Here is a 27,680-nt window from a genome sequence, read left to right as displayed (position 1 = left end):
CAGGGTTAGACTGGGACAACATCTCAGACTGAACACAGAGAGACAGAGAGATACACAGGGTTAGACTGGGACAACATCTCAGACTGAACACAGAGAGACAGAGATCTCAGACTGGGACAACATCTCAGACTGAACACAGAGAGACAGAGAGATACACAGGGTTAGACTGGGACAACATCTCAGACTGAACACAGAGAGACAGAGAGATACACAGGGGTTAGACTGGGACAACATCTCAGACTGAACACAGAGAGACAGAGAGATACACAGGGTTAGACTGCAGCAACATCTCAGACTGAACACAGAGAGACAGAGAGATACACAGGGTTAGACTGGGACAACATCTCAGACTGAACACAGAGAGACAGAGAGATACACAGGGTTAGACTGGGACAACATCTCAGACTGAACACAGAGAGACAGAGAGATACACAGGGTTAGACTGGGACAACATCTCAGACTGAACACAGAGAGACAGAGAGATACACAGGGTTAGACTGGGACAACATCTCAGACTGAACACAGAGAGACAGAGAGATACACAGGGTTAGACTGCAGCAACATCTCAGACTGAACACAGAGAGACAGAGAGATACACAGGGTTAGACTGGGACAACATCTCAGACTGAACACAGAGAGACAGAGATACACAGGGTTAGACTGCAGCAACATCTCAGACTGAACACAGAGAGACAGAGAGATACACAGGGTTAGACTGGGACAACATCTCAGACTGAACACAGAGAGACAGAGAGATACACAGGGTTAGACTGGGACAACATCTCAGACTGAACACAGAGAGACAGAGAGATACACAGGGTTAGACTGGGACAACATCTCAGACTGAACACAGAGAGACAGAGAGATACACAGGGTTAGACTGGGACAACATCTCAGACTGAACACAGAGAGACAGAGAGATACACAGGGTTAGACTGGGACAACATCTCAGACTGAACACAGAGAGACAGAGAGATACACAGGGTTAGACTGGGACAACATCTCAGACTGAACACAGAGAGACAGAGAGATACACAGGGTTAGACTGGGACAACATCTCAGACTGAACACAGAGAGACAGAGATACACAGGGTTAGACTGGGACAACATCTCAGACTGAACACAGAGAGACAGAGAGATACACAGGGTTAGACTGGGACAACATCTCAGACTGAACACAGAGAGACAGAGAGATACACAGGGTTAGACTGCACAACATCTCAGACTGAACACAGAGAGACAGAGAGATACACAGGGTTAGACTGCAGCAACATCTCAGACTGAACACAGAGAGACAGAGATACACAGGGTTAGACTGGGACAACATCTCAGACTGAACACAGAGAGACAGAGAGATACACAGGGTTAGACTGCAGCAACATCTCAGACTGAACACAGAGAGACAGAGAGATACACAGGGTTAGACTGGGACAACATCTCAGACTGAACACAGAGAGACAGAGAGATACACAGGGTTAGACTGGGACAACATCTCAGACTGAACACAGAGAGACAACACAGGGTTAGACTGGGACAACATCTCAGACTGAACACAGAGAGACAGAGAGATACAGGGTTAGACTGGGACAACATCTCAGACTGAACACAGAGAGACAGAGAGATACACAGGGTTAGACTGGGACAACATCTCAGACTGAACACAGAGAGACAGAGAGATACAGGGTTAGACTGGGACAACATCTCAGACTGAACACAGAGAGACAGAGAGATACACAGGGTTAGACTGCAGCAACATCTCAGACTGAACACAGAGAGACAGAGAGATACACAGGGTTAGACTGGGACAACATCTCAGACTGAACACAGAGAGACAGAGAGATACACAGGGTTAGACTGCAGCAACATCTCAGACTGAACACAGAGAGACAGAGAGATACACAGGGTTAGACTGGGACAACATCTCAGACTGAACACAGAGAGACAGAGAGATACACAGGGTTAGACTGGGACAACATCTCAGACTGAACACAGAGAGACAGAGAGATACACAGGGTTAGACTGGGACAACATCTCAGACTGAACACAGAGAGACAGAGAGATACACAGGGTTAGACTGGGACAACATCTCAGACTGAACACAGAGAGACAGAGAGATACACAGGGTTAGACTGGGACAACATCTCAGACTGAACACAGAGAGACAGAGAGATACACAGGGTTAGACTGGGACAACATCTCAGACTGAACACAGAGAGACAGAGAGATACACAGGGTTAGACTGGGACAACATCTCAGACTGAACACAGAGAGACAGAGAGATACACAGGGTTAGACTGGGACAACATCTCAGACTGAACACAGAGAGACAGAGAGATACACAGGGTTAGACTGCAGCAACATCTCAGACTGAACACAGAGAGACAGAGAGATACACAGGGTTAGACTGGGACAACATCTCAGACTGAACACAGAGAGACAGAGAGATACACAGGGTTAGACTGGGACAACATCTCAGACTGAACACAGAGAGACAGAGAGATACACAGGGTTAGACTGGGACAACATCTCAGACTGAACACAGAGAGACAGAGAGATACACAGGGTTAGACTGGGACAACATCTCAGACTGAACACAGAGAGACAGAGAGATACACAGGGTTAGACTGGGACAACATCTCAGACTGAACACAGAGAGACAGAGAGATACACAGGGTTAGACTGGGACAACATCTCAGACTGAACACAGAGAGACAGAGAGATACACAGGGTTAGACTGCACAACATCTCAGACTGAACACAGAGAGACAGAGAGATACACAGGGTTAGACTGGGACAACATCTCAGACTGAACACAGAGAGACAGAGAGATACACAGGGTTAGACTGCAGCAACATCTCAGACTGAACACAGAGAGACAGAGAGATACACAGGGTTAGACTGGGACAACATCTCAGACTGAACACAGAGAGACAGAGAGATACACAGGGTTAGACTGCAGCAACATCTCAGACTGAACACAGAGAGACAGAGAGATACACAGGGTTAGACTGGGACAACATCTCAGACTGAACAGAGAGACAGAACACGGGGTTAGACTGCAGCAACATCTCAGACTGACACAGAGAGACAGAGAGATACACAGGGTTAGACTGGGACAACATCTCAGACTGAACACAGAGAGACAGAGAGATACACAGGGTTAGACTGGGCAACATCTCAGACTGAACACAGAGAGACAGAGAGATACACAGGGTTAGACTGGGACAACATCTCAGACTGAACACAGAGAGACAGAGAGATACACAGGGTTAGACTGGGACAACATCTCAGACTGAACACAGAGAGACAGAGAGATACACAGGGTTAGACTGGGACAACATCTCAGACTGAACACAGAGAGACAGAGAGATACACAGGGTTAGACTGGGACAACATCTCAGACTGAACACAGAGAGACAGAGAGATACACAGGGTTAGACTGGGACAACATCTCAGACTGAACACAGAGAGACAGAGAGATACACAGGGTTAGACTGGGACAACATCTCAGACTGAACACAGAGAGACAGAGAGATACACAGGGTTAGACTGGGACAACATCTCAGACTGAACACAGAGAGACAGAGAGATACACAGGGTTAGACTGGGACAACATCTCAGACTGAACACAGAGAGACAGAGAGATACACAGGGTTAGACTGCAGCAACATCTCAGACTGAACACAGAGAGACAGAGAGATACACAGGGTTAGACTGGGACAACATCTCAGACTGAACACAGAGAGACAGAGAGATACACAGGGTTAGACTGCAGCAACATCTCAGACTGAACACAGAGAGACAGAGAGATACACGGGGTTAGACTGGTGCTGCAGCAACATCTCAGACTGAACACAGAGAGACAGAGAGATACACGGGGTTAGACTGCAGCAACATCTCAGACTGAACACAGAGAGACAGAGAGATACACAGGGTTAGACTGGGACAACATCTCAGACTGAACACAGAGAGACAGAGAGATACACAGGGTTAGACTGCAGCAACATCTCAGACTGAACACAGAGAGACAGAGAGATACACAGGGTTAGACTGGGACAACATCTCAGACTGAACACAGAGAGACAGAGAGATACACAGGGTTAGACTGGGACAACATCTCAGACTGAACACAGAGAGACAGAGAGATACACAGGGTTAGACTGGGAGCAACATCTCAGACTGAACACAGAGAGACAGAGAGATACACGGGGTTAGACTGGGACAACATCTCAGACTGAACACAGAGAGACAGAGAGATACACAGGGTTAGACTGGGACAACATCTCAGACTGAACACAGAGAGACAGAGAGATACACAGGGTTAGACTGGGACAACATCTCAGACTGAACACAGAGAGACAGAGATACACAGGGTTAGACTGGGACAACATCTCAGACTGAACACAGAGAGACAGAGAGATACACAGGGTTAGACTGGGACAACATCTCAGACTGAACACAGAGAGACAGAGAGATACACAGGGTTAGACTGGGACAACATCTCAGACTGAACACAGAGAGACAGAGAGATACACAGGGTTAGACTGGGACAACATCTCAGACTGAACACAGAGAGACAGAGAGATACACAGGGTTAGACTGGGACAACATCTCAGACTGAACACAGAGAGACAGAGAGATACACAGGGTTAGACTGCAGCAACATCTCAGACTGAACACAGAGAGACAGAGAGATACACAGGGTTAGACTGGGACAACATCTCAGACTGAACACAGAGAGACAGAGAGATACACAGGGTTAGACTGGGACAACATCTCAGACTGAACACAGAGAGACAGAGAGATACACAGGGTTAGACTGCAGCAACATCTCAGACTGAACACAGAGAGACAGAGAGATACACAGGGTTAGACTGCAGCAACATCTCAGACTGAACACAGAGAGACAGAGAGATACACAGGGTTAGACTGGGACAACATCTCAGACTGAACACAGAGAGACAGAGAGATACACAGGGTTAGACTGCAGCAACATCTCAGACTGAACACAGAGAGACAGAGAGATACACAGGGTTAGACTGGGACAGCAACATCTCAGACTGAACACAGAGAGACAGAGAGATACACAGGGTTAGACTGGGCAACATCTCAGACTGAACACAGAGAGACAGAGAGATACACAGGGTTAGACTGGACTGACAACATCTCAGACTGAACATCTCAGACTGAACAGAGAGACAGAGAGATACACAGGGTTAGACTGGGACAACATCTCAGACTGAACACAGAGAGACAGAGAGATACACAGGGTTAGACTGCAGCAACATCTCAGACTGAACACAGAGAGACAGAGAGATACACGGGGTTAGACTGGTGCTGCAGCAACATCTCAGACTGAACACAGAGAGACAGAGAGATACACGGGGTTAGACTGGGACAACATCTCAGACTGAACACAGAGAGACAGAGAGATACACAGGGTTAGACTGGGACAACATCTCAGACTGAACACAGAGAGACAGAGAGATACACAGGGTTAGACTGGGACAACATCTCAGACTGAACACAGAGAGACAGAGAGATACACAGGGTTAGACTGGGACAACATCTCAGACTGAACACAGAGAGACAGAGAGATACACAGGGTTAGACTGGGACAACATCTCAGACTGAACACAGAGAGACAGAGAGATACACAGGGTTAGACTGGGACAACATCTCAGACTGAACACAGAGAGACAGAGAGATACACAGGGTTAGACTGCAGACAACATCTCAGACTGAACACAGAGAGACAGGGTTAGACTGGGACAACATCTCAGACTGAACACAGAGAGACAGAGAGATACACAGGGTTAGACTGCAGCAACATCTCAGACTGAACACAGAGAGACAGAGAGATACACAGGGTTAGACTGGGACAACATCTCAGACTGAACACAGAGAGACAGAGAGATACACAGGGTTAGACTGCAGCAACATCTCAGACTGAACACAGAGAGACAGAGAGATACACAGGGTTAGACTGGGACAACATCTCAGACTGAACACAGAGAGACAGAGAGATACACAGGGTTAGACTGGGACAACATCTCAGACTGAACACAGAGACAGAGATACACGGGTTAGACTGGGACAACATCTCAGACTGAACACAGAGAGACAGAGAGATACACAGGGTTAGACTGGGACAACATCTCAGACTGAACACAGAGAGACAGAGAGATACACAGGGTTAGACTGGGACAACATCTCAGACTGAACACAGAGAGACAGAGAGATACACAGGGTTAGACTGCAGCAACATCTCAGACTGAACACAGAGAGACAGAGAGATACACAGGGTTAGACTGGGACAACATCTCAGACTGAACACAGAGAGACAGAGAGATACACAGGGTTAGACTGGGACAACATCTCAGACTGAACACAGACTACACAGGGTTAACACAGACTGAACACAGAGAGACAGAGAGATACAGGGTTAGACTGGGACAACATCTCAGACTGAACACAGAGAGACAGAGAGATACACAGGGTTAGACTGGGACAACATCTCAGACTGAACACAGAGAGACAGAGAGATACACAGGGTTAGACTGGGACAACATCTCAGACTGAACACAGAGACAGAGAGATACACAGGGTTAGACTGGGACAACATCTCAGACTGAACACAGAGAGACAGAGAGATACACAGGGTTAGACTGCAGACAACATCTCAGACTGAACACAGAGACAGAGAGATACTCAGACTGAACACAGAGAGACAGAGAGATACACAGGGTTAGACTGGGACAACATCTCAGACTGAACACAGAGAGACAGACACAGGGTTAGACTGCAGCAACATCTCAGACTGAACACAGAGAGACAGAGAGATACACAGGGTTAGACTGCAGCAACATCTCAGACTGAACACAGAGAGACAGAGAGATACACAGGGTTAGACTGGGACAACATCTCAGACTGAACACAGAGAGACAGAGAGATACACAGGGTTAGACTGGGACAACATCTCAGACTGAACACAGAGAGACAGAGAGATACACAGGGTTAGACTGGTGCTGCAGCAACATCTCAGACTGAACACAGAGAGACAGAGATACACAGGGTTAGACTGGGCAACATCTCAGACTGAACACAGAGAGACAGAGAGATACACAGGGACTGGGACAACATTAGACTGAACACAGAGAGACAGAGAGAGATACACAGGGTTAGACTGCAGCAACATCTCAGACTGAACACAGAGAGACAGAGATACACAGGGTTAGACTGGGACAACATCTCAGACTGAACACAGAGAGACAGAGAGATACACAGGGTTAGACTGCAGCAACATCTCAGACTGAACACAGAGAGACAGAGAGATACACAGGGTTAGACTGGTGCTGCAGCAACATCTCAGACTGAACACAGAGAGACAGAGAGATACACAGGGTTAGACTGGGACAACATCTCAGACTGAACACAGAGAGACAGAGAGATACACAGGGTTAGACTGGGACAACATCTCAGACTGAACACAGAGAGACAGAGAGATACACAGGGTTAGACTGGGACAACATCTCAGACTGAACACAGAGAGACAGAGAGATACACAGGGTTAGACTGGGACAACATCTCAGACTGAACACAGAGAGACAGAGAGATACACAGGGTTAGACTGGGACAACATCTCAGACTGAACACAGAGAGACAGACACAGAGACTGGGACAACATACTGACACAGAGAGACAGAGATACACAGGGTTAGACTGCAGCAACATCTCAGACTGAACACAGAGAGACAGAGAGATACACAGGTTAGACTTTTTTTCTCAACTGAACACAGAGAGACAGAGAGATACACGGGGTTGGACTGCAGCAACATCTCAGATGACACAGAGGACAGTACACAGGTTAGACTGGGACAACATCTCAGACTGAACACAGAGAGACAGAGAGATACACAGGGTTAGACTGCAGCAACATCTCAGACTGAACACAGAGAGACAGAGAGATACACAGGGTTAGACTGGGACAACATCTCAGACTGAACACAGAGACAGATACACGGGGTTAGACTGCAGCAACATCTCAGACTGAACACAGAGAGACAGAGAGATACACAGGGTTAGACTGGGACAACATCTCAGACTGAACACAGAGAGACAGAGAGATACACAGGGTTAGACTGCAGCAACATCTCAGACTGAACACAGAGAGACAGAGATACACAGGGTTAGACTGGGACAACATCTCAGACTGAACACAGAGAGACAGAGAGATGCACAGGGTTAGACTGGGACAACATCTCAGACTGAACACAGAGAGACAGAGATACACGGGGTTGACTGGGACAACATCTCAGACTGAACACAGAGAGACAGAGAGATGCACAGGGTTAGACTGGGACAACATCTCAGACTGAACACAGAGAGACAGAGATACACAGGGTTAGACTGGGACAACATCTCAGACTGAACACAGAGAGACAGAGAGATACACAGGGTTAGACTGGGACAACATCTCAGACTGAACACAGAGAGACAGAGAGATACAGGGTTAGACTGGGACAACATCTCAGACTGAACACAGAGAGACAGAGAGATACACAGGGTTAGACTGCAGCAACATCTCAGACTGAACACAGAGAGACAGAGAGATACACAGGGTTAGACTGGGACAACATCTCAGACTGAACACAGAGAGACAGAGAGATACACGCTGCAGCAACATCTCAGACTGAACACAGAGACAGAGATACACAGGGTTAGACTGGGACAACATCTCAGACTGAACACAGAGAGACAGAGAGATACACAGGGTTAGACTGGCAACATCTCAGACTGAACACAGAGAGACAGAGAGAGATACACAGGGTTAGACTGGGACAACATCTCAGACTGAACACAGAGAGACAGAGAGATACACGGGGTTAGACTGCAGCAACATCTCAGACTGAACACAGAGAGACAGAGAGATACACAGGGTTAGACTGGGACAACATCTCAGACTGAACACAGAGAGACAGAGATACACAGGGTTAGACTGCAGCAACATCTCAGACTGAACACAGAGAGACAGAGATACACAGGGTTAGACTGGGACAACATCTCAGACTGAACACAGAGAGACAGAGAGATGCACAGGTTAGACTGGGACAACATCTCAGACTGAACACAGAGAGACAGAGAGATGAAGAGTTAGACTGGGACAACATCTCAGACTGAACACAGAGAGACAGAGAGATGCACAGGGTTAGACTGGGACAACATCTCAGACTGAACACAGAGAGACAGAGAGATACACGGGGTTAGACTGGGACAACATCTCAGACTGAACACAGAGAGACAGAGAGATACACGGGGTTAGACTGGGACAACATCTCAGACTGAACAGAGTCAATAGTCAAAAATAGCATTTTATAAAAAAATCTTCACACACCCTTAAAAAATTCAGATTCAATTCTTTCGATTTTTGTGTCAATTACACACGTATAAGAACTTAATTTTTTAAAACTTGAGCATAAGGCATATGTTTTGTCCATTTCCAATATGATTTCATAGAAAGTCGAAAATGTGAACTTTAAAAAAAGAAACGTATCACCCTCGTAAAAAAAGTGCTTTCTGGACCGTTTTTCGAAATTGTTTCGATTTTATGTCAATGTGTAAGAATTTTTTATCATAATTTTTTAAATTTTTTTACTTGTGGAATAAGGAATATGATTTGATAGGTCATTTGGTGTCCGAGCAAAACCCTAATTGGTGCTGAAAATCCACTTTTTTCCATGACTTGCTACGGGGTCCTTGAATGAGCTATCGGACAGAAACGTTGGGGTCTGTCAATATGGGCCGAGACGGTCGCAATGCACCTAGTCTTGCGACTCTGGGACATTTCTAAATGTCGTCATTTTCGTGATGCAAAAATGAATTGAAGTCATTGCAAATGTACAAGGCTGTTTCTCGGTCCGAGAACCTTCTAGAGCCACGTAACTCACCACGCCCTATCGACCTGAGGTCTAGAACAGGATTCTAAAGTTTCGGAACTCTAGGTCCGACGGTTCTTTAAAAGTTCCAACAAGGTTAACTAATGCAGGCAGTGTATGTCTCTACGCACCCCAATGGGTCCCTACTTCCAAGCTGTGTGTGTGTGTGATTTAGTTTTCCTTTGAAATTTTATGGGAAAAATGACTGATTTACAGTTCATGGGGGTTGCCTAATCACATTTATGCAGTTTTGGAAAGATCTGACTTTTTTAACCCCTCGAAACAGCCCCTGAGACACCAATTATGGCACTTCCGGTTGGCACAGGAAGCTAGGAAGCTAAGTCAACACATATCCTCATTGGGGTATGCTTTTACAGAATCCTGAGTTTTAAGTCCTTACGTTAAGAACTGACTGATTTACACAGGGTTGAATGCACTATGTCTATCAAACTGCAGGCAGGGTATGGATAAACACTTTTAGGGTGATTTTAACCACTTCCGGTTGGTCCAGGAAGCTTAGAATCAACACAGGTAGACCTCATACTGGCCTGATGGACTGTTACCGAAAACAGGTTCATACGGCATTCATAACCCATATAGGCTTCAGGTTGAATTTAGAGGTGCAGGCAATGTATTCCTATGGGGAGAGAAGTCAATGCAAACTCTTTGAAGTAAACACCTTCTTTTAACTATTAAGGGTTAATGCCACACGGTCAACGTTAGGCTTGCACAGATCGGGAGGACCTTAGGGACGTACCTGAGGTCGAATTGTGCTTCTCACCCTAACGGTTCTCTCACTGTCACCCAAAAGGAAATGACGTTGTGGGGCAGGCTTCATTTTGGGCCTACTATTCTAATGGTCGCTGCGCTTAGACCGAGCGAGCTACGGTCAAGCGGGATATCTCGTTGAACTCGGCACGGCCTAGGGATTATGGTAATGCCATTGCCTGCTCTCTGTGTCTCTAAGCACCGCACTTTGTCACTCCATCCTTCCTGTGTGTGTGTGAGGGAGCTTTTCTTTGAGATCTGTTGGGAGAAATGACTGATTTACAGTTTATGGGGGTTGCCTAATCACACATATGAAGTTTTGAAAATATCTGACCTTTTTAACCCTTGGAAACTGCCACTGTGACACCATTTAAGGCACTTCCGGTTGGCACAGGAAGCTATAAATAAACTCATATCCTGATTGGGGTATGCCTTTACAGAATCCTGAGTTTTAAGTCTTTACGTTAAGAACTGAGTTATTTACGGAGGGTTTAGTGAGTGTGTGTTATTTCAGAAAATCATAGAAAATCACAGAAATCTCGCAGAGCTCCGCAGCACACTTTAAAAAGATTCGTAAGAACACCCTGCAACCGTTGAAAAAAAAACACCTATCCGTGAACATCACCAATCTGTCATTGTACGATTTCTCTTAAATGACGATAGATAAATGGCTGGTTCTTTTTTTATTGACACCGGAGGCTCCTTGACTTTGACGTGAAGTGGAAAAATAAATTTCTCTATTTTCATTTTGGACCTTTAATCCCAGATAAATGGCCATAACTCAAAAACCGTTGAGGCCTAGACGCCATCTTGTTCGGGGCCAACTGCCCATTATGCCAAACCTACGCTCACCAAGTTTCTGCTTCAAAATATTTTCCGTTTTCGAGATGTTTTGTCCAATTGCAATATGATTGCTTATGCCCTCTTGTGGGATTTTCCGGGACAGCGGAAAAATGACCAAAATGTGATTATTTTATCAAACGGAAACCGAATGTCCGACAAAGTTCATTTGATGACTTCCCGGTAGGTCTGGCCCTGCCGCTCGCCCGCGTCGTCCGCGAATTTTACAAACGTTTTCGGACGTCTAGTAAGGGACCGTACATTTGCAATATGGACTTTCTCACTAACCATACAGCAAATGTCAAAATGTTCCTTAAGGTATGTGAGCACCCTGTGGTGCGTTGGTGCATTTAAAGAGCACACAGCATTGCACTCTCTGTCTCCTGCGTTTCCACGGAGACTGGGTGTCTCCACGACACCCGGGAGCATTACAACCGTGCTGATCTAACAGCTGTTTCAGTCGTTGGCAGAAAACACAGTGGACCTCGAACAGAACCGTGAGGAACACCACATTTTATGATGTGTCGTTGTGTGTGTGTCTGTGTGTGTCGTGTGTCATTGTGTGTGTGTGTATGTGTGTCTGGTGTGTGTCGTTGTGTGTGTGTGTGTGTGTCGTTGTGTGTGTTTGTGTGTCTTTCTGTGTGTGTGTGTGTCGGTGTGTCGGTGTGTCTGTGTGTTTTTGTCGTTGTGTGTGTGTCTGTGTGTGTTGTTGTGTCTGTGTGTCATTGTGGGTGTGTCTGTGTGTCGTTGTGAGTGTGTGTGTGTGTCGGTGTGTTTGTGTCGTTGTGTGTGTGTATCGTTGTGTTTGTGTGTCGTTGTGTTTGTGTGCCGTTGTGTGTGTGCCGTTGTGTGTGTCGATGTGTGTGTGTATCGTGTGTATGGCGTCACCCCGTCGTAATGTCCGTGCTGTGCTGATAGGTGCAGTGGGATCTGGCCCTCGTCTGATTGGATGTTGACTGATGATCCGCCTTCAGGAGCATTTTCATTGGCTCAGTCTTCCCCTGCCACGCCGCGTAGTGCAGTGGACGCATACCTACGGCAGCCACAGAGGAACAAACAGAATCAGACTACGACCCCACAACACATCAGAGGAACACACAGAATCAGACTCAGAATCAGACACAACACACCAGAGGAACACACAGAATCAGACAGACTACGACCCACAACACACCAGAGGAACACACAGAATCAGACTACGACCCACAACACACCAGAGGAACACACAGAAATCAGACTAGACCCACAACACACCAGAGGAACACACAGAATCAGACTACGACCCACAACACACCAGAGGAACACACAGAATCAGACACATAGAATCGACCACAACACACCAGAGGAGAATCAGAACACACAGAGGAACACACAGAATCAGACTACGACCCACAACACACCAGAGGAACACACAGAATCAGACTACGACCCCAACACACCAGAGGAACACACAGAATCAGACTACGACCCACAACACACAGAGGAACACACAGAATCAGACTACGACCCACAACACACCAGAGGAACACACAGAATCAGACTACGACCCACAACACACCAGAGGAACACACAGAATCAGACTACGACCCACAACACATCAGAGGAACACACAGAATCAGACTACGACCCACAACACATCAGAGGTACAAACAGAATCAGACTACGACCCACAACACACCAGAGGAACACACAGAATCAGACTACGACCCACAACACACCAGAGGAACACACAGAATCAGACTACGACCCACAACACACCAGAGGAACACATCAGACTACGACCCACACGACCCACAACACACCAGAGGAACGCACAGAATCAGACTACGACCCACAACACACAGAGGAACAAACAGAATCAGACTACGACCCACAACACACCAGAGGAACACACAGAATCAGACTACGACCCACAACACACCAGAGGAACACACAGAATCAGACTACGACCCACAACACACCAGAGGAACACACAGAATCAGACTACGACCCACAACACACCAGAGGAACACACAGAATCAGACTACGACCACAACACACCAGAGGAACACACAGAATGACTACGACCACAACACACAGAGGAACACACAGTGTGTGTGTGTGTGTGTGTGTGTGTGTGTGTGTGTGTGTGTGTGTGTGTGTGTGTGTGTCTGTGTGTGTGTGTGTGTGTGTGTGTGTTACCGTTCTGGTCCTTAATGTCCACTGTGGCCTGAGCCTCCAACAGTAGAGAGAAGATGGAGAGAGAGAGAGAGAGAGAGAGAGTGTGTGTGTGTGTGTGTGTGTGTGTGTGTGTGTGTGTGTGTGTGTGTGTGTGTGTGTGTGTGTGTGTGTGTGTGTGTGTGAGTGTTACCCGTTCTGGTCCTAATGTCCACTGTGGCCTGAGCCTCCAACAGTAGAGAGAAGATGGAGAGAGAGAGAGAGAGTGTGTGTGTGTGTGTGTGTGTGTATGTGTGTGTGTGTGTGTGTGTGTGTTACCGTTCTGGTCCTTAATGTCCACTGTGACCTGAGCCTCCAACACCAGAGAGAAGATGGAGAGAGAGAGAGAGAGAGAGAGAGTGTGTGTGTGTGTGTGTGTGTGTGTGTGTGTGTGTGTGTTACCGTTCTGGTCCTTAATGTCCACTGTGGCCTGAGCCTCCAACAGTAGAGAGATCAGCTCCTTGTTGCCGCTCAGAGCAGCATGGTGCAGAGGAGACAACCTACACACACACACACACACACACACACACACACACACACACACACACACACACACACACACACACACACATAGTGGGTCTGTAACCATAGTGATTAAACCTATAGTTCTAGTGGGTCTGTAACCATAGTGATTAAATCTTATAGTTCTAGGGGGTTCTGTAACCATAGTGATTAAACCTATAGTTCTAGGGGGTCTGTAACCATAGTGAATAAATCTATAGTTCTAGGGGGTCTGTAACCATAGTGATTAAACCTATAGTTATAGTGGGTCTGTAACCATAGTGATTAAATCTATAGTTCTAGTGGGTCTGTATCCATAGTGAATGAATCTATAGTTCTAGGGGGTCTGTAACCATAGTGATTAAATCTATAGTTCTAGGGGGTTCTGTAACCATAGTGATTAAATCTATAGTTCTAGGGGGTCTGTATCCATAGTGAATAAATCTATAGTTCTAGGGGGTCTGTATCCATAGTGAATAAATCTATAGTTCTAGGGGTCTGTATCCATTGAATAAATCCCTCATATAGTTCTGTGTAACTGTAATCCCTTCTCAATAAATCTGTGTTGTGTGTGTGTGTGTGTGTGTGTGTCCCTCATCTCTGTGTGTGTGTGTTCATGTTCTGTGTGTGTGTGTGTGTGTGTGTGTGTGTGTGCGCGGGGTGACCTAGATCCCATAATAAGACACCTCTTCCCTGGAGCCTCTAACCCTTTCTCTATCTCTTCATCTATCCCTATCGCTCTATCCTCCTCTTTGTCCCTCTTTCTCTCCTTTTCTCTCTCTCCCTTTTCTCTCTCTCCTTTTCTCTCCTTTTCTCTCTCTCTCTTTTCTCTCTCTTTTTCTCTCTCTTTCTCTCTCTCATCTTTTCTCTCTCTCTCCTTCTCTCTCTCTCTCTCCTTTTCTCTCTCTCTCTCTCCCTTTTCTCTCTCTCTCCTTTTCTCTCTCTCTCCTTTCTCTCTCTCCTTTTCTCTCTTTTTCTCTCTCTCCTTTTCTCTCTCTCTTTCTCTCTCTCCTTTTCTCTCCTTTTCTCTCTCTCTCTCTTTCTCTCCTTTCTCTCTCTCTCCTTTTCTCTCTCTCTCTCTCCTTTTCTCTCTCTCCTTTTCTCTCTCTCTCTCCTTTTTCTCTCTCTCTCTCTTTTCTCTCTCTCTCTCTTTTCTCTTTTTCTCTCTCTCTCTCTCTTTTCTCTCTCTTTTCTCTCTCTCCTTTTCTCTCTCTCTCTCTCCTTTTCTCTCATTTCCTCTCCTTTTCTCTCCCTGTTTCTCTGTTTCTCTCTCATTGATGTTGAAGTATATGTATATATACACTGCTCAAAAAAATAAAGGGAACACTAAAATAACACATCCTAGATCTGAATGAATGAAATATTCTTATTAAATACTTTTGTCTTTACATAGTTGAATGTGCTGACAACAAAATCACACAAAAATTATCAATGGAAATCAAATGTATCAACCCATGGAGGTCTGGATTTGGAGTGACACTCTAAATTAAAGTGGAAAACCACACTACATGCTGATCCAACTTTGATTTAATGTCCTTAAAACAAGTCAAAATGAGGCTCAGTAGTGTGTGTGGCCTCCACGTGGCTGTATGACCTCCCTACAACGCCTGGGCATGCTCCTGATGAGGTGGCGGATGGTCTCCTCAGGGATCTCCTCCCAGACCTGGACTAAAGCATCCGCCAACTCCTGGACAGTCTGTCTGCAATGGAAGCGAGACATTGTCCCAGATGTGCTCAATTGGATTCAGGTCTGGGGAGAGGGCGGGCCAGTCCATAGCATCAATGCCTTCCTCTTGCAGGAACTGCTGACACACTCCAGCCACATGAGGTCTAGCATTGTCTTGCATTAGGGAGGAACCCAGGGCCAACCCGCACCAGCATATGGTCTCATCTTTCTTACCTAATGGCAGTCAGGCTACCTCTGGCGAGCACATGGAGGGCTGTCTCGGCCCCCAAAGAAATGCCACCCCACACCATGACTGACCCACCGCTCACCGGTCATGCTGGAGGATGTTGCAGGCAGCAGAACGTTCTCCACGGCGTCCCAGACTGTCACGTCTGTCATGTGCTCAGTGTGAACCTGCTTACATCTGTGAAGAGCACAGGCGCTGGCTTAAAGTTGCCAATCTTGGTGTTCTCTCTGGCAATCCAAAAATCCTACGGTCAATGTAAGCCCAACCCCTGTATTCGGGCCCCATACACCCCTCATGGAGTCTGTTTCTGACCGTTTGAGCAGACACATAACATTTGTGGCCTGCTGGAGGTCATTTTGCAGGGCTCTGGCAGTGCTAATGCTCCTCCTTGCACAAAGGTGGAGGTAGCGGTCCTGCTGCTGGGTTGTTGCCATCCACAGATGAGCTGCACTACCTGAGCCACTTGTGTGGGTTGTAGACTCCGTCTCATGCTACCACTAGATGAATGTGTGTTTATAGATGCGTCAAAAGTGACCAAACATCAGCCAGGAAGCATAGGAACTGAGAAGTGTATGAGCTGTGGTCACTGTGGACCACTCGTGTGTGGGTGTCTTTATAATTGCCGATACACCTGTTGTCTATGTCCATAGCACAACAGCGTGTGAATGGGTTTATAGAATCAGTGTTGCTTCCTACGTGGACAGTTTGATTTCACATTTTTATAGCTTTTATAATGCAACAAAAATAATCTGCTCAGACCCCAACCAAGGAACTGTGTGACAAATTCACAGACAACACAAAGATTCCTTGATGCCCTTCCAGACTCTCTGCACCTGGGATGCTCCTGGGTTTATAAAATCCGTTAACCTGGTCATAACTGGTCTCACTTTAACCTTGGACCTAGACTGTGTTGCATCCCTAAAACTAAAAATGTCTCATAAGAAACTAGCTCCCTGGTACACAGAAAATACCCTGTCCCAGCTCTGAAGCAAGCTTCCAGAAAATTGGAAGACGGAAATGGCGCCACACCAAACTGGAAGTCTTCCACTAGCTTGGAAGGACGGTCCGTGCTGGACCGGAGCCCTTACTGCTGCTCGATCATCCTATTTTTCTAACTGTGAGGAAAATAAGAACAATCCGGGTTTCCTTTTGATACTGTCGCAAAGCTAACTAAAAAGCAGCATTCCCCAAGAGGATGACTTTCACTTTAGCTGATTCATGAACTGAGGAAAGATTATGATTATTAGAGCAAATTACCCTCCTCTTTAAACCTGCGTATTCCTCCAAACCTGTTGTCCTGGGCACAACTCTGCCAGGACCTAGGATCAAGAGAGACGCTCAAGTCTTTTAGTACTATTCTCTTGACACAATGATGAAAATAATTGGCTTCTCTAAACCTGCTGTGTTTTACTGGACCCTATTCCAGAAACTGTGAAAGAGCTGCTTTATGCTTGGCCCTCCTATGTTGAAGGCGGAATAAACGGCTCCTATCTGCTGATGTGTACCCTCCTAAAACTGGCAGATAAAGCTCTCTTAAAAAGTGTTTAAACTGTGACCCAGAAAATATAAAAAACTATCGGCCTATATCGAATCTTCCATTCCTCTCAAAATTTTAGAGACTGCTGTTTATAGCAACTCCTGCCTTCCTGAAGACAAACAATGTATATAGAATGTTCAGTCTGTTTAGACTGTGTCATAGCACTGAGACGGCACTTGTATGGTACTGACCTTTTATAGACTGTGCTTATCTGACTGTGCTCCTGACTTGTGCTGCTTTTGATAGATCACCACATTCTTTTAGAGATTGGAAACCCAAATTGGTCTAGACATGTTCTGGCCTGTGTTAGACTGTGTTTAAAGATATCAGTTTGTTCTGTGAATGGTTTGTCCTTGACAATCAACTGTACTTTCGTGTTCCTCAAGGTTCTGTTTTAGGACCACTATGTTTTCACTATATATTTTACCTCTTGTGGATGTTATAGAAAACATAATGTAAACTTTCACTGCTATGTTTATGACACACAGCTGTACATTTCAATGAAACATGGTGAAGCCCCAAAATTGCCTGCTAGAAGCATGTGTTTATAGGAAGTGGATGGCTGCAAACTTTCTACTATTAAACTGTGACAAAACAGACTGTGTTCTAGGTCCCATAGAAACAAAGTTTAGACTGTGTTGAATCTGACAATTAATCTTAATGTTGTATAGACTGTGTCAAATAAAACTGTGAAGGACCTGTGTTACTCTGGACTGATCTTTTTTGAAGAACATATCAAGTATTTCGAGGACTGCTTTTTATCTAGTAACATTGCAAAAATCAGAAACTTTCTGTCCAAAAACTGATGCAGAAAAGACTGTAATCCATGCTTTTTATCACTTCTAGGTTAGACTGTGCAATGCTCTATTTTAGACTGGCTGGATTTATAGACTAAATAAACTTCAGTTAGTGCTGTTTTATAGAATCTGACTAGAACCAAAATTTGATCATATTACTCCAGTGCTAGACTCTCTACACTGGCTTTGTCAAAGACTGTGTGATTTAGACTGTGTTTTACTGCTAACCTACAAAGTTTACATGGGCTTTATACCTATCTCTCTGATTTGGACTGCCGTACATATACACTGCTACGGTTTAAGACTGGCCTCCTAATTGTCCTAGACTGTGTTTATAGACAGCTGGAGGCAGGGCTTTCTCCTATAGAGCTCCATTTTTATGGACTGTGTCTGCCTACCCATGTCAGAGACGCAAACTGGTCTCAACTTTAAGTGTTTACTGAAGACTCATCTCTTCAGTGGGTCATATGACTGTGTATAGACTGGCCCAGGACTGGGAAGGTGAACGGAAAGGCTCTGGAGCATACGACTTGCTGTCTCTGACTGGCCGATTTTTTCCACTGGGATTCTCTGCCTGTGTGTTACGGGGCTGAGTCACTGGCTTACTGGGGCTCTGTCATGCCGTCCCTGGGGGGTGACTGGGTGGGTTGATTCACTGTGTGGTAGACTGTCTGGGTTGGCGCCCCCTGGGTTTGCCGTGGCGGAGACTTTGTGGGCTATAGACTGGGTTTATAGACCTTGTCTCAGGATGGTAAGTTGGTGGTTGAAGATATCCCTCTATGGTGTGGGGGCTGTGCTTTGGCAAAGTGGGTGGGGTTATATCCTTCCTGTTTATAGCCCTGTCCGGGGGGTGTCCTTTATGGGGCCACAGTGTCTCCTGACTGTGTCTCAGCCTGTGTTTATGCTGCATTAGTTTATGTGTCTGGGGGCTAGGGTCAGTTTGTTATATCTGGAGTACTTCTCCTGACTGTCCTATTCGGTGTCCTGTGTGAATCTAAGTGTGCGTTCTCTAATTCTCTCCTTCTCTCTTTCTTTCTCTGTCTCGGAGGACCTGAGCCCTAGGACCATGCCCCAGGACTACCTGACATGATGACTCCTTGCTTCCCCAGTCCACCTGGCCATGCTGCTGCTCCAGTTTCAACTGGCCTGGGCCCTAGGACCATGTCCCAGGACTACCTGACATGATGACTCCTTGCTGTCCCCAGTCCACCTGGCCATGCTGCTGCTCCAGTTTCAACTGTTCTGCCTTACTATTATTCAACCATGCTGGTCATTTATGAACATTTGAACATCTTGGCCACGTTCTGTTATAATCTCCACCCGGCACAGCCAGAAGAGGACTGGCCACCCCACATATGCTCTGTCTAATTCTCTCTTTCTTTCTCTGTCTCTCTGGAGGACCTGAGCCCTAGGACCGTGCCCCAGGACTACCTGACATGATGACTCCTTGCTGTCCCCAGTCCACCTGACTGTGCTGCTGCTCCAGTTTCAACTGTTCTGCCTTATTATTATTCGACCATGCTGGTCATTTATGAACATTTGAACATCTTGGTCATGTTCTGTTATAATCTCTACCCGACAGCCAGAAGAGGACTGGCCACCCCATAGCCTGGTTCCTCTCTAGGTTTCTTCCTAGGTTTTGGCCTTTCTAGGGAGTTTTTCCTAGCCACCGTGCTTTTACACCTGCATTGTTTGCTGACTGGGGTTTAGGCTGGGTTTCTGTACAGCACTTTGAGATATCAGCTGATGTACGAAGGGCTATATAAATAAATTTGATTTGATTTGATTTGAAGTGTGATTGACTTGGAGTTACATTGTGTTGTTTAAGTGTTCCCTTTATTTCTTTGAGCAGTATATATATATGGTAAATATATATAGGTATAGGTTCTTCTTGTTTATAGACTGTGTGTAGACTGTGTGTATAGACTGTGTGTATAGACTGTGTATATAGACTGTGTTTATAGACTGTGTGTATAGACTGTGTTTATAGACTGTGTGTATAGACTGTGTGTATAGACTGTGTATAGACTGTGTATAGACTGTGTATAGACTGTGTATAGACTGTGTATAGACTGTGTATAGACCGTGTTTATAGACTGTGTGTATAGACTGTGTGTATAGACTGTGCATAGACTGTGTTTATAGACTATGTATAGACTGTGTGTAGACAGCATGTATAGACTGTGTGTATAGACTGTGTATATAGACTGTGTGTATAGACTGTGTATAGACAGTGTATAAAGACTGTGTATAGACTGTGTATCGACTGTGTATATAGACTGTGTATAGACTGTGTGTATAGACTGTGTATGTAGACTGTGTTAGACTGTGTGTCTAGACTGTGTATAGACTGTGTGTATAGACTGTCTATAGACTTAGTTTATAGACTGTGTGTATAGACTGTGTGTATAGACTGTGTATATACTGCGTGTATAGACCGTGTGTATAGTGTGTGTATAGACTGTCTATAGACTGTGTGTATAGACTGTCTATAAACTGTGTTTATAGACTGTTTACATAGACTGTGTTTATAGATGGTGTGTAGACTGTGTATATAGACTGTGTAGACTGTGTATAGTCTGTGTGTATAGACTGTGTTTATAGACTGCGTGTATAGACTGTCTATAGACTGTGTGCATAGACTGTGTTTATAGACTGTGTATAGACTGTGTGTATAGACTGTGTGTATAGACTGTTTATAGACTGTGTATATAGACTGTGTTTATAGACTGTGTATAGACAGTGTAAAGACTGTGTATAGACAGTGTGCATAGACTGTGTATAGACAGTAAGTAAAGACTGTGTATAGACAGTGTGTATAGACTGTGTATATAGACTGTGTATAGACAGTGTGTATAGACTGTGTATATAGACTGTGTATAGACTGTGAAAAGACTGTGTATATAGACTGTGTATAGACTGTGTATATAGACTGTGTATAGACTGTGTATAGACAGCATGTATAGACTGTGTATATAGACTGTGTATAGACTATGTATAGACTGTGTGTAGACTGTGTGTAGACAGCATGTATAGACTGTGTGTATAGACTATGTATAGACTGTGTATCGACTGTGTATGTAGACTATGTGTATAGACTGTGTATGTAGACTATGTATATAGACTGTGTATATAGACTGTGTATATAGACAGTGTGTATAGACCGCGTGTATAGACTGTGTATAGACAGTGTATAGACTGTGTATAGACTGTGTATATAGACCGTGTATAGACTGTGTATAGACAGTGTGTATAGACAGTGTGTATAGACTGTGTATAGACTGTGTAGAGACTGTATATAGACAGTGTATAGACTGTGTATAGACTGTGTATAGACTGTATATAGACTGTGTAAAGACTGTGTGTATAGACTGTGTATAGACAGTATGTATAGACTGTGTAAAGACTGTGTATAGACAGTGTGTATAGACTGTGTATATAGACTGTGTATATAGACTGTGTATATAGACTGTGTATAGACAGTGTGTATAGACTGTGTATATAGACTGTGTATAGACTGTGTAAAGACTGTGTATATAGACTGTGTATAGACTGTGTATAGACAGCATGTATAGACTGTGTATATAGACTGTGTATAGACTATGTATAGACTGTGTGTAGACTGTGTGTAGACATCATGTATAGACTGTGTGTATAGACTATGTATATAGACTGTGTGTATAGACTGTGTATAGACTGTGTATAAAGACTGTGTATAGACTGTGTATCGACTGTGTATATAGACTGTGTATAGACTGTGTATGTAGACTATGTATATAGACTGTGTATATAGACTGTGTATATAGACAGTGTGTATAGACCGCGTGTATAGACTGTGTATAGACAGTGTATAGACTGTGTATATAGACCGTGTATAGACTGTGTATAGACAGTGTGTATAGACTGTGTATAAAATGTGTATAGAATGTGTAGAGACTGTGTATAGACTGTGTATAGACTGTGTATATAGACTGTGTATAGACTGTGTATATACTGTGTATAGACTGTGTATAGACTGTGTATATAGACTGTGTGTATAGACAGTGTGTATAGACTGTGTATAGACTGTGTATAGACTGTGTATATAGACTGTGTATAGACAGTGAGTGTGTATAGACTGTGTATAGACTGTGTATAGACTGTGTGTATAGACTGTGTATATAGACTGTGTATAGACTGTGTATATAGACTGTGTATATAGACTGTGTATAGACTGTGTGTATAGACTGTGTATAGACTGTGTATAGACTGTGTGTATAGACAGTGTGTATAGACTGTGTATAGACTGTGTATAGACTGTGTATATAGACTGTGTATAGACTGTGTGTATAGACTGTGTATAGACTGTGTTATATAGACTGTGTATAGACTGTGTATAGACTGTGTATAGACTGTGTTTATAGACTGTGTATAGACTGTGTGTATAGACTGTGTGTTATAGACTGTGTATAGACTGTGTATATAGACTGTGTGTATAGACTGTGTATAGACTGTGTATAGACTGTGTATAGACTATGTGTATAGACTGTGTTATAGACTGTGTATAGACTGTGTATAGACTGTGTATAGACTGTGTATATAGACTGTGTATAGACTGTGTATATAGACTGTGTATAGACTGTGTATAGACTGTGTATATAGACTGTGTATAGACTGTGTGTATAGACTGTGTGTATAGACTGTGTATAGACTGTGTGTATAGACTGTGTATAGACTGTGTATAGACTGTGTATAGACTGTGTATAGACTGTGTATATAGACTGTGTATAGACTGTGTATAGACTGTGTTATAGACTGTGTTTATAGACTGTGTTTATAGACTGTGTATAGACTGTGTATATAGACTGTGTTTATATGTGTTTATAGACTGTGTATAGACTGTGTATATAGACTGTGTTTATAGACTGTGTTTATAGACTGTGTATATAGACTGTGTATAGACTGTGTATAGACTGTGTATAGACTGTGTATAGACTGTGTATATAGACTGTGTATAGACTGTGTATATAGACTGTGTATAGACTGTGTATATAGACTGTGTATAGACTGTGTATAGACTGTGTGTATAGACTGTGTATAGACTGTGTATATAGACTGTGTATAGACTGTGTTTATAGACTGTGTATATAGACTGTGTATAGACTATAGACTGTGTATAGACTGTGTTATAGACTGTGTGTATAGACTGTGTTATAGACTGTGTTATAGACTGTGTATAGACTGTGTTTATAGACTGTGTTTATAGACTGTGTTAGACTATAGACTGTGTTTGTAGACTGTGTTAGACTGTGTTTATAGACTGTGTTAGACTGTGTTTATAGACTGTGTTTATAGACTGTGTGTATAGACTGTGTTAGACTGTGTTTATAGACTGTGTATAGACTGTGTTAGACTGTGTTTATAGACTGTGTATAGACTGTGTTAGACTGTGTTAGACTGTGTTAGACTGTGTTTATAGACTGTGTTTATAGACTGTGTGTAGACTGTGTTTATAGACTGTGTTTATAGACTGTGTATAGACTGTGTATATAGACTGTGTTTATAGACTGTGTATAGACTGTGTTTATAGACTGTGTATAGACTGTGTATAGACTGTGTTTATAGACTGTGTTTATAGACTGTGTATAGACTGTGTTTATAGACTGTGTGTATAGACTGTGTTTATAGACTGTGTTTATAGACTGTGTATAGACTGTGTTATAGACTGTGTATAGACTGTGTATATAGACTGTATAGACTGTGTTTATAGACTGTGTGTGTTTATAGACTGTGTATAGACTGTGTGTATAGACTGTGTATAGACTGTGTTTATAGACTGTGTATATAGACTGTGTTTATAGACTGTGTTTATAGACTGTGTATAGACTGTGTATATAGACTGTGTATAGACTGTGTATATAGACTGTGTATAGACTGTGTATAGACTGTGTATAGACTGTGTATAGACTGTGTATAGACTGTGTGTATAGACTGTGTATAGACTGTGTATAGACTGTGTATAGACTGTGTGTATAGACTATGTGTATAGACTGTGTATATAGACTGTGTATAGACTGTGTATAGACTGTGTATAGACTGTGTATAGACTGTGTATAGACTGTGTATATAGACTGTGTATATAGACTGTGTATAGACTGTGTAGACTGTGTATAGACTGTGTATAGACTGTGTATAGACTGTGTATAGACTGTGTGTATAGACTGTGTATAGACTGTGTATAGACTGTGTATAGACTGTGTATAGACTGTGTTTATAGACTGTGTATAAATGTGTCTATAGACTGTGTATAGACTGTGTGTATAGACTGTGTATAGACTGTGTATAGACTGTGTGTATAGACTGTGTGTATAGACTGTGTGTATAGACTGTGTATAGACTGTGTATAGACTGTGTTTATAGACTGTGTATAGACTGTGTATATAGACTGTGTTTATAGACTGTGTATAGACTGTGTATAGACTGTGTATAGACTGTGTGTATAGACTGTATATAGACTGTGTATATAGACTGTGTATATAGTGTATAGACTGTGTATAGACTGTGTATAGACTAGACTGTGTATAGACTGTGTATAGACTGTGTATAGACTGTGTATAGACTGTATATAGACTGTGTATAGACAGTGTGTATAGACTGTGTATATAGACTGTGTATAGACTGTGTATATAGACTGTGTATAGACTGTGTGTATAGACTGTGTATAGACTGTGTATATAGACTGTATATAGACTATGTGTATAGACTGTGTATATAGACTGTGTATATAGACTGTGTATAGACTGTGTATAGACTGTATATAGACTGTGTATAGACATCATGTATAGACAGTGTATAGACTGTGTATATAGACTGTGTATATAGACTGTGTATAGACTGTGTATAGACTGTGTATAGACTATGTGTATAGACTGTGTACTGTGTATAGACTGTGTATAGACTGTGTATATAGACTGTATATAGACTGTGTATATAGACTGTGTATATAGACTGTGTATATAGACTGTGTATAGACTGTGTATAGACTGATATAGACTGTGTATAGACAGCATGTATAGACTGTGTATAGACTGTGTATAGACTGTGTATAGACTGTGTATAGACTGTGTGTATAGACTGTGTATATAGACTGTGTATAGACTGTGTATAGACTGTGTAAAGACTGTGTATAGAGTGTATAGCCTGTATATAGACAGCATGTATAGACTGTGTATAGACTGTGTATATAGACTGTGTATAGACTGTGTATAGACTGTGTATAGACTGTGTATAGACTGTGTATAGACTGTATATAGACTGTGTATATAGACTGTGTATAGACTGTGTATAGACTGTATATAGACTGTGTATAGACTGTGTATAGACTATGTATAGACTGTGTATAGACTGTGTATAGACTGTGTAGACTGTATAGACTGTGTATAGACAGCATGTATAGACTGTGTATAGACTGTCACTGTATAGACTGTGTATATGTGTCACCCGTCTGTGTCCTGGAAGTTGACATTGACCCTCTTGGCTGTTCCCAGCAACTCTGAAACACACATAGATAGAGACATCAGTGTGTGTGTACTATGGATCACAGGAAAACGAGAATAAAGACTAAATGCAGCAGAATAACATAGGAACACCCCTGTCCTCCCCTGTCCTCCCCTGTCCTCCCCTGTCCACCCCTGTGTGTCCTCCCCCTGTCCACCCAGGAATACCCCCCAGTCCACCCCTGTCCTAGACTGTGTATAGCCTGTCCACCCCCTGTCCACCCAGGAACACTTGTCCTCCCCTGTCCACCCCTGTCCTCCCCTGTCCACCCAGGAACACCCCCTCCCCTGTCCACCCCCTGTCCTCCCTGTGTCCACCCCCCTGTCCTCCCCTGTCCATAGACTGTCCACCTGTCCACTCAGGGACACCCCTGTCCACCCAGGAACACACCCTGTCCACTGTCCACCCCAAGTCCACCCAGGAACACCCCTGTCCACCTGTGTCCAATCAGGAACACCCGTCTGTCCACCCAGGAACCCCCTGTCCCCCTGTCCAATCAGGAACATCAGTGTCCTCCCCTGTCCACACAGGTCCACCTAAGTCCACCCAGGAACACCCCTGTCCCCCCCAATCAGTCCACCCCCTGTCCTCCCCCTGTCCACACAGGTCCACCCCTGTCCACCCAGGAACACCCCCTACCCCCCTGTCCAATCAGGAACACCCCCTGTCCTCCCCTGTCCACCCTGGTCCACCCCTGTCCAACCAGGAACACCCCTACCTCCCCCTGTCCAATCCACCCCTGTCCCCCAGGAACACCCCCTACCCCCACCCCCTGTCCAATCAGGAACACCCCCTGTCCTCCCCCCTGTCCACCCCCTGAAATCACCCCTGTCCTCCCCCCCTGTCCACCCAGGAACACCCCCACCCCTGTCCACCCCAAGTCCACCCAGGAACACCCCCTGTCCTCCCCCTGTCCACCCAGGAACACCCCCTGTCCACACAGGAACACCCCCTGTCCTCCCCCTGTCCACATCAGGAACACCCCCTGCCCCCCCTGTCCAATCAGAAACACCCCCTGTCCACCCAGGAACACCCCCTGTCCTCCCAGGAACACCCTCCTGTCCAATCAGGAACACCCCTGTCCTCCCCACCCCCTGTCCCCCAGGAACACCCCCTGTCCACCCAGGAACACCCCCTGTCCAATCCCCCCCTGTCCACCCAGGAACACCCCTGTCCAATCAGGAACACCCCCTGTCCTCCCCCTGTCCACCCAGGAACATCCCCCTTCACCCCCTGTCCACCCAGGAACACCCCCTGTCCCCCAGGAACACCCCCTGTCCTCCCAGGAACACCTCCTGTCAATCAGGAACACCCCCTGTCCTCCCCTGTCCACCCAGGAACACCTCCTGTCCAATCAGGAACACCCCCTGTCCTCACAGGAACACCTCCTGTCCAATCAGGAACACCCCTGTCCTCCCCCTGTCCACCCAGGAACACCTCCTGTCCACCCAGGAACACCCCCTGTCCACTCAGGAACACCCCCCTGTCCACCCAGGAACACCCCCTGTCCACCCAGGAACACCCCTGTCCACCCCTGTCCACCCAGGAACACCTCCTGTCCAATCAGGAACACCCCTGTCCACCCCCTGTCCACCCAGGAACACCCCCTGTCCACCCAGGTCCTCCCCCCACCCCTGTCCCCTATCTACATACATAC

General features: G+C 44.9%; 1 protein-coding gene across 1 annotated transcript in view; it reads right to left on the bottom strand.

Moving 5' to 3' along the window:
• LOC135570210 (caskin-1-like) overlaps positions 1–27,680 on the bottom strand; it is a gene marked incomplete at its 3' end in the record, with an annotated part of 185,838 nt that overhangs the window by 105,501 nt on the left and 52,657 nt on the right. The window contains 5 exon segments of the mRNA XM_065016325.1: positions 7,319–7,373; positions 12,432–12,511; positions 12,514–12,576; positions 14,142–14,239; positions 25,967–26,018. Of these exon segments, the coding sequence (XP_064872397.1) occupies positions 7,319–7,373; positions 12,432–12,511; positions 12,514–12,576; positions 14,142–14,239; positions 25,967–26,018 (348 nt within the window).

Source organism: Oncorhynchus nerka, unplaced genomic scaffold (genome assembly GCF_034236695.1).
Source record: "Oncorhynchus nerka isolate Pitt River unplaced genomic scaffold, Oner_Uvic_2.0 unplaced_scaffold_1026, whole genome shotgun sequence".
In the NCBI taxonomy this organism is placed as follows: Eukaryota; Metazoa; Chordata; class Actinopteri; order Salmoniformes; family Salmonidae; genus Oncorhynchus; species Oncorhynchus nerka.
Note: the sequence above shows the minus strand (reverse complement) of the source record. Positions and strands in the feature narration are given on the sequence as shown.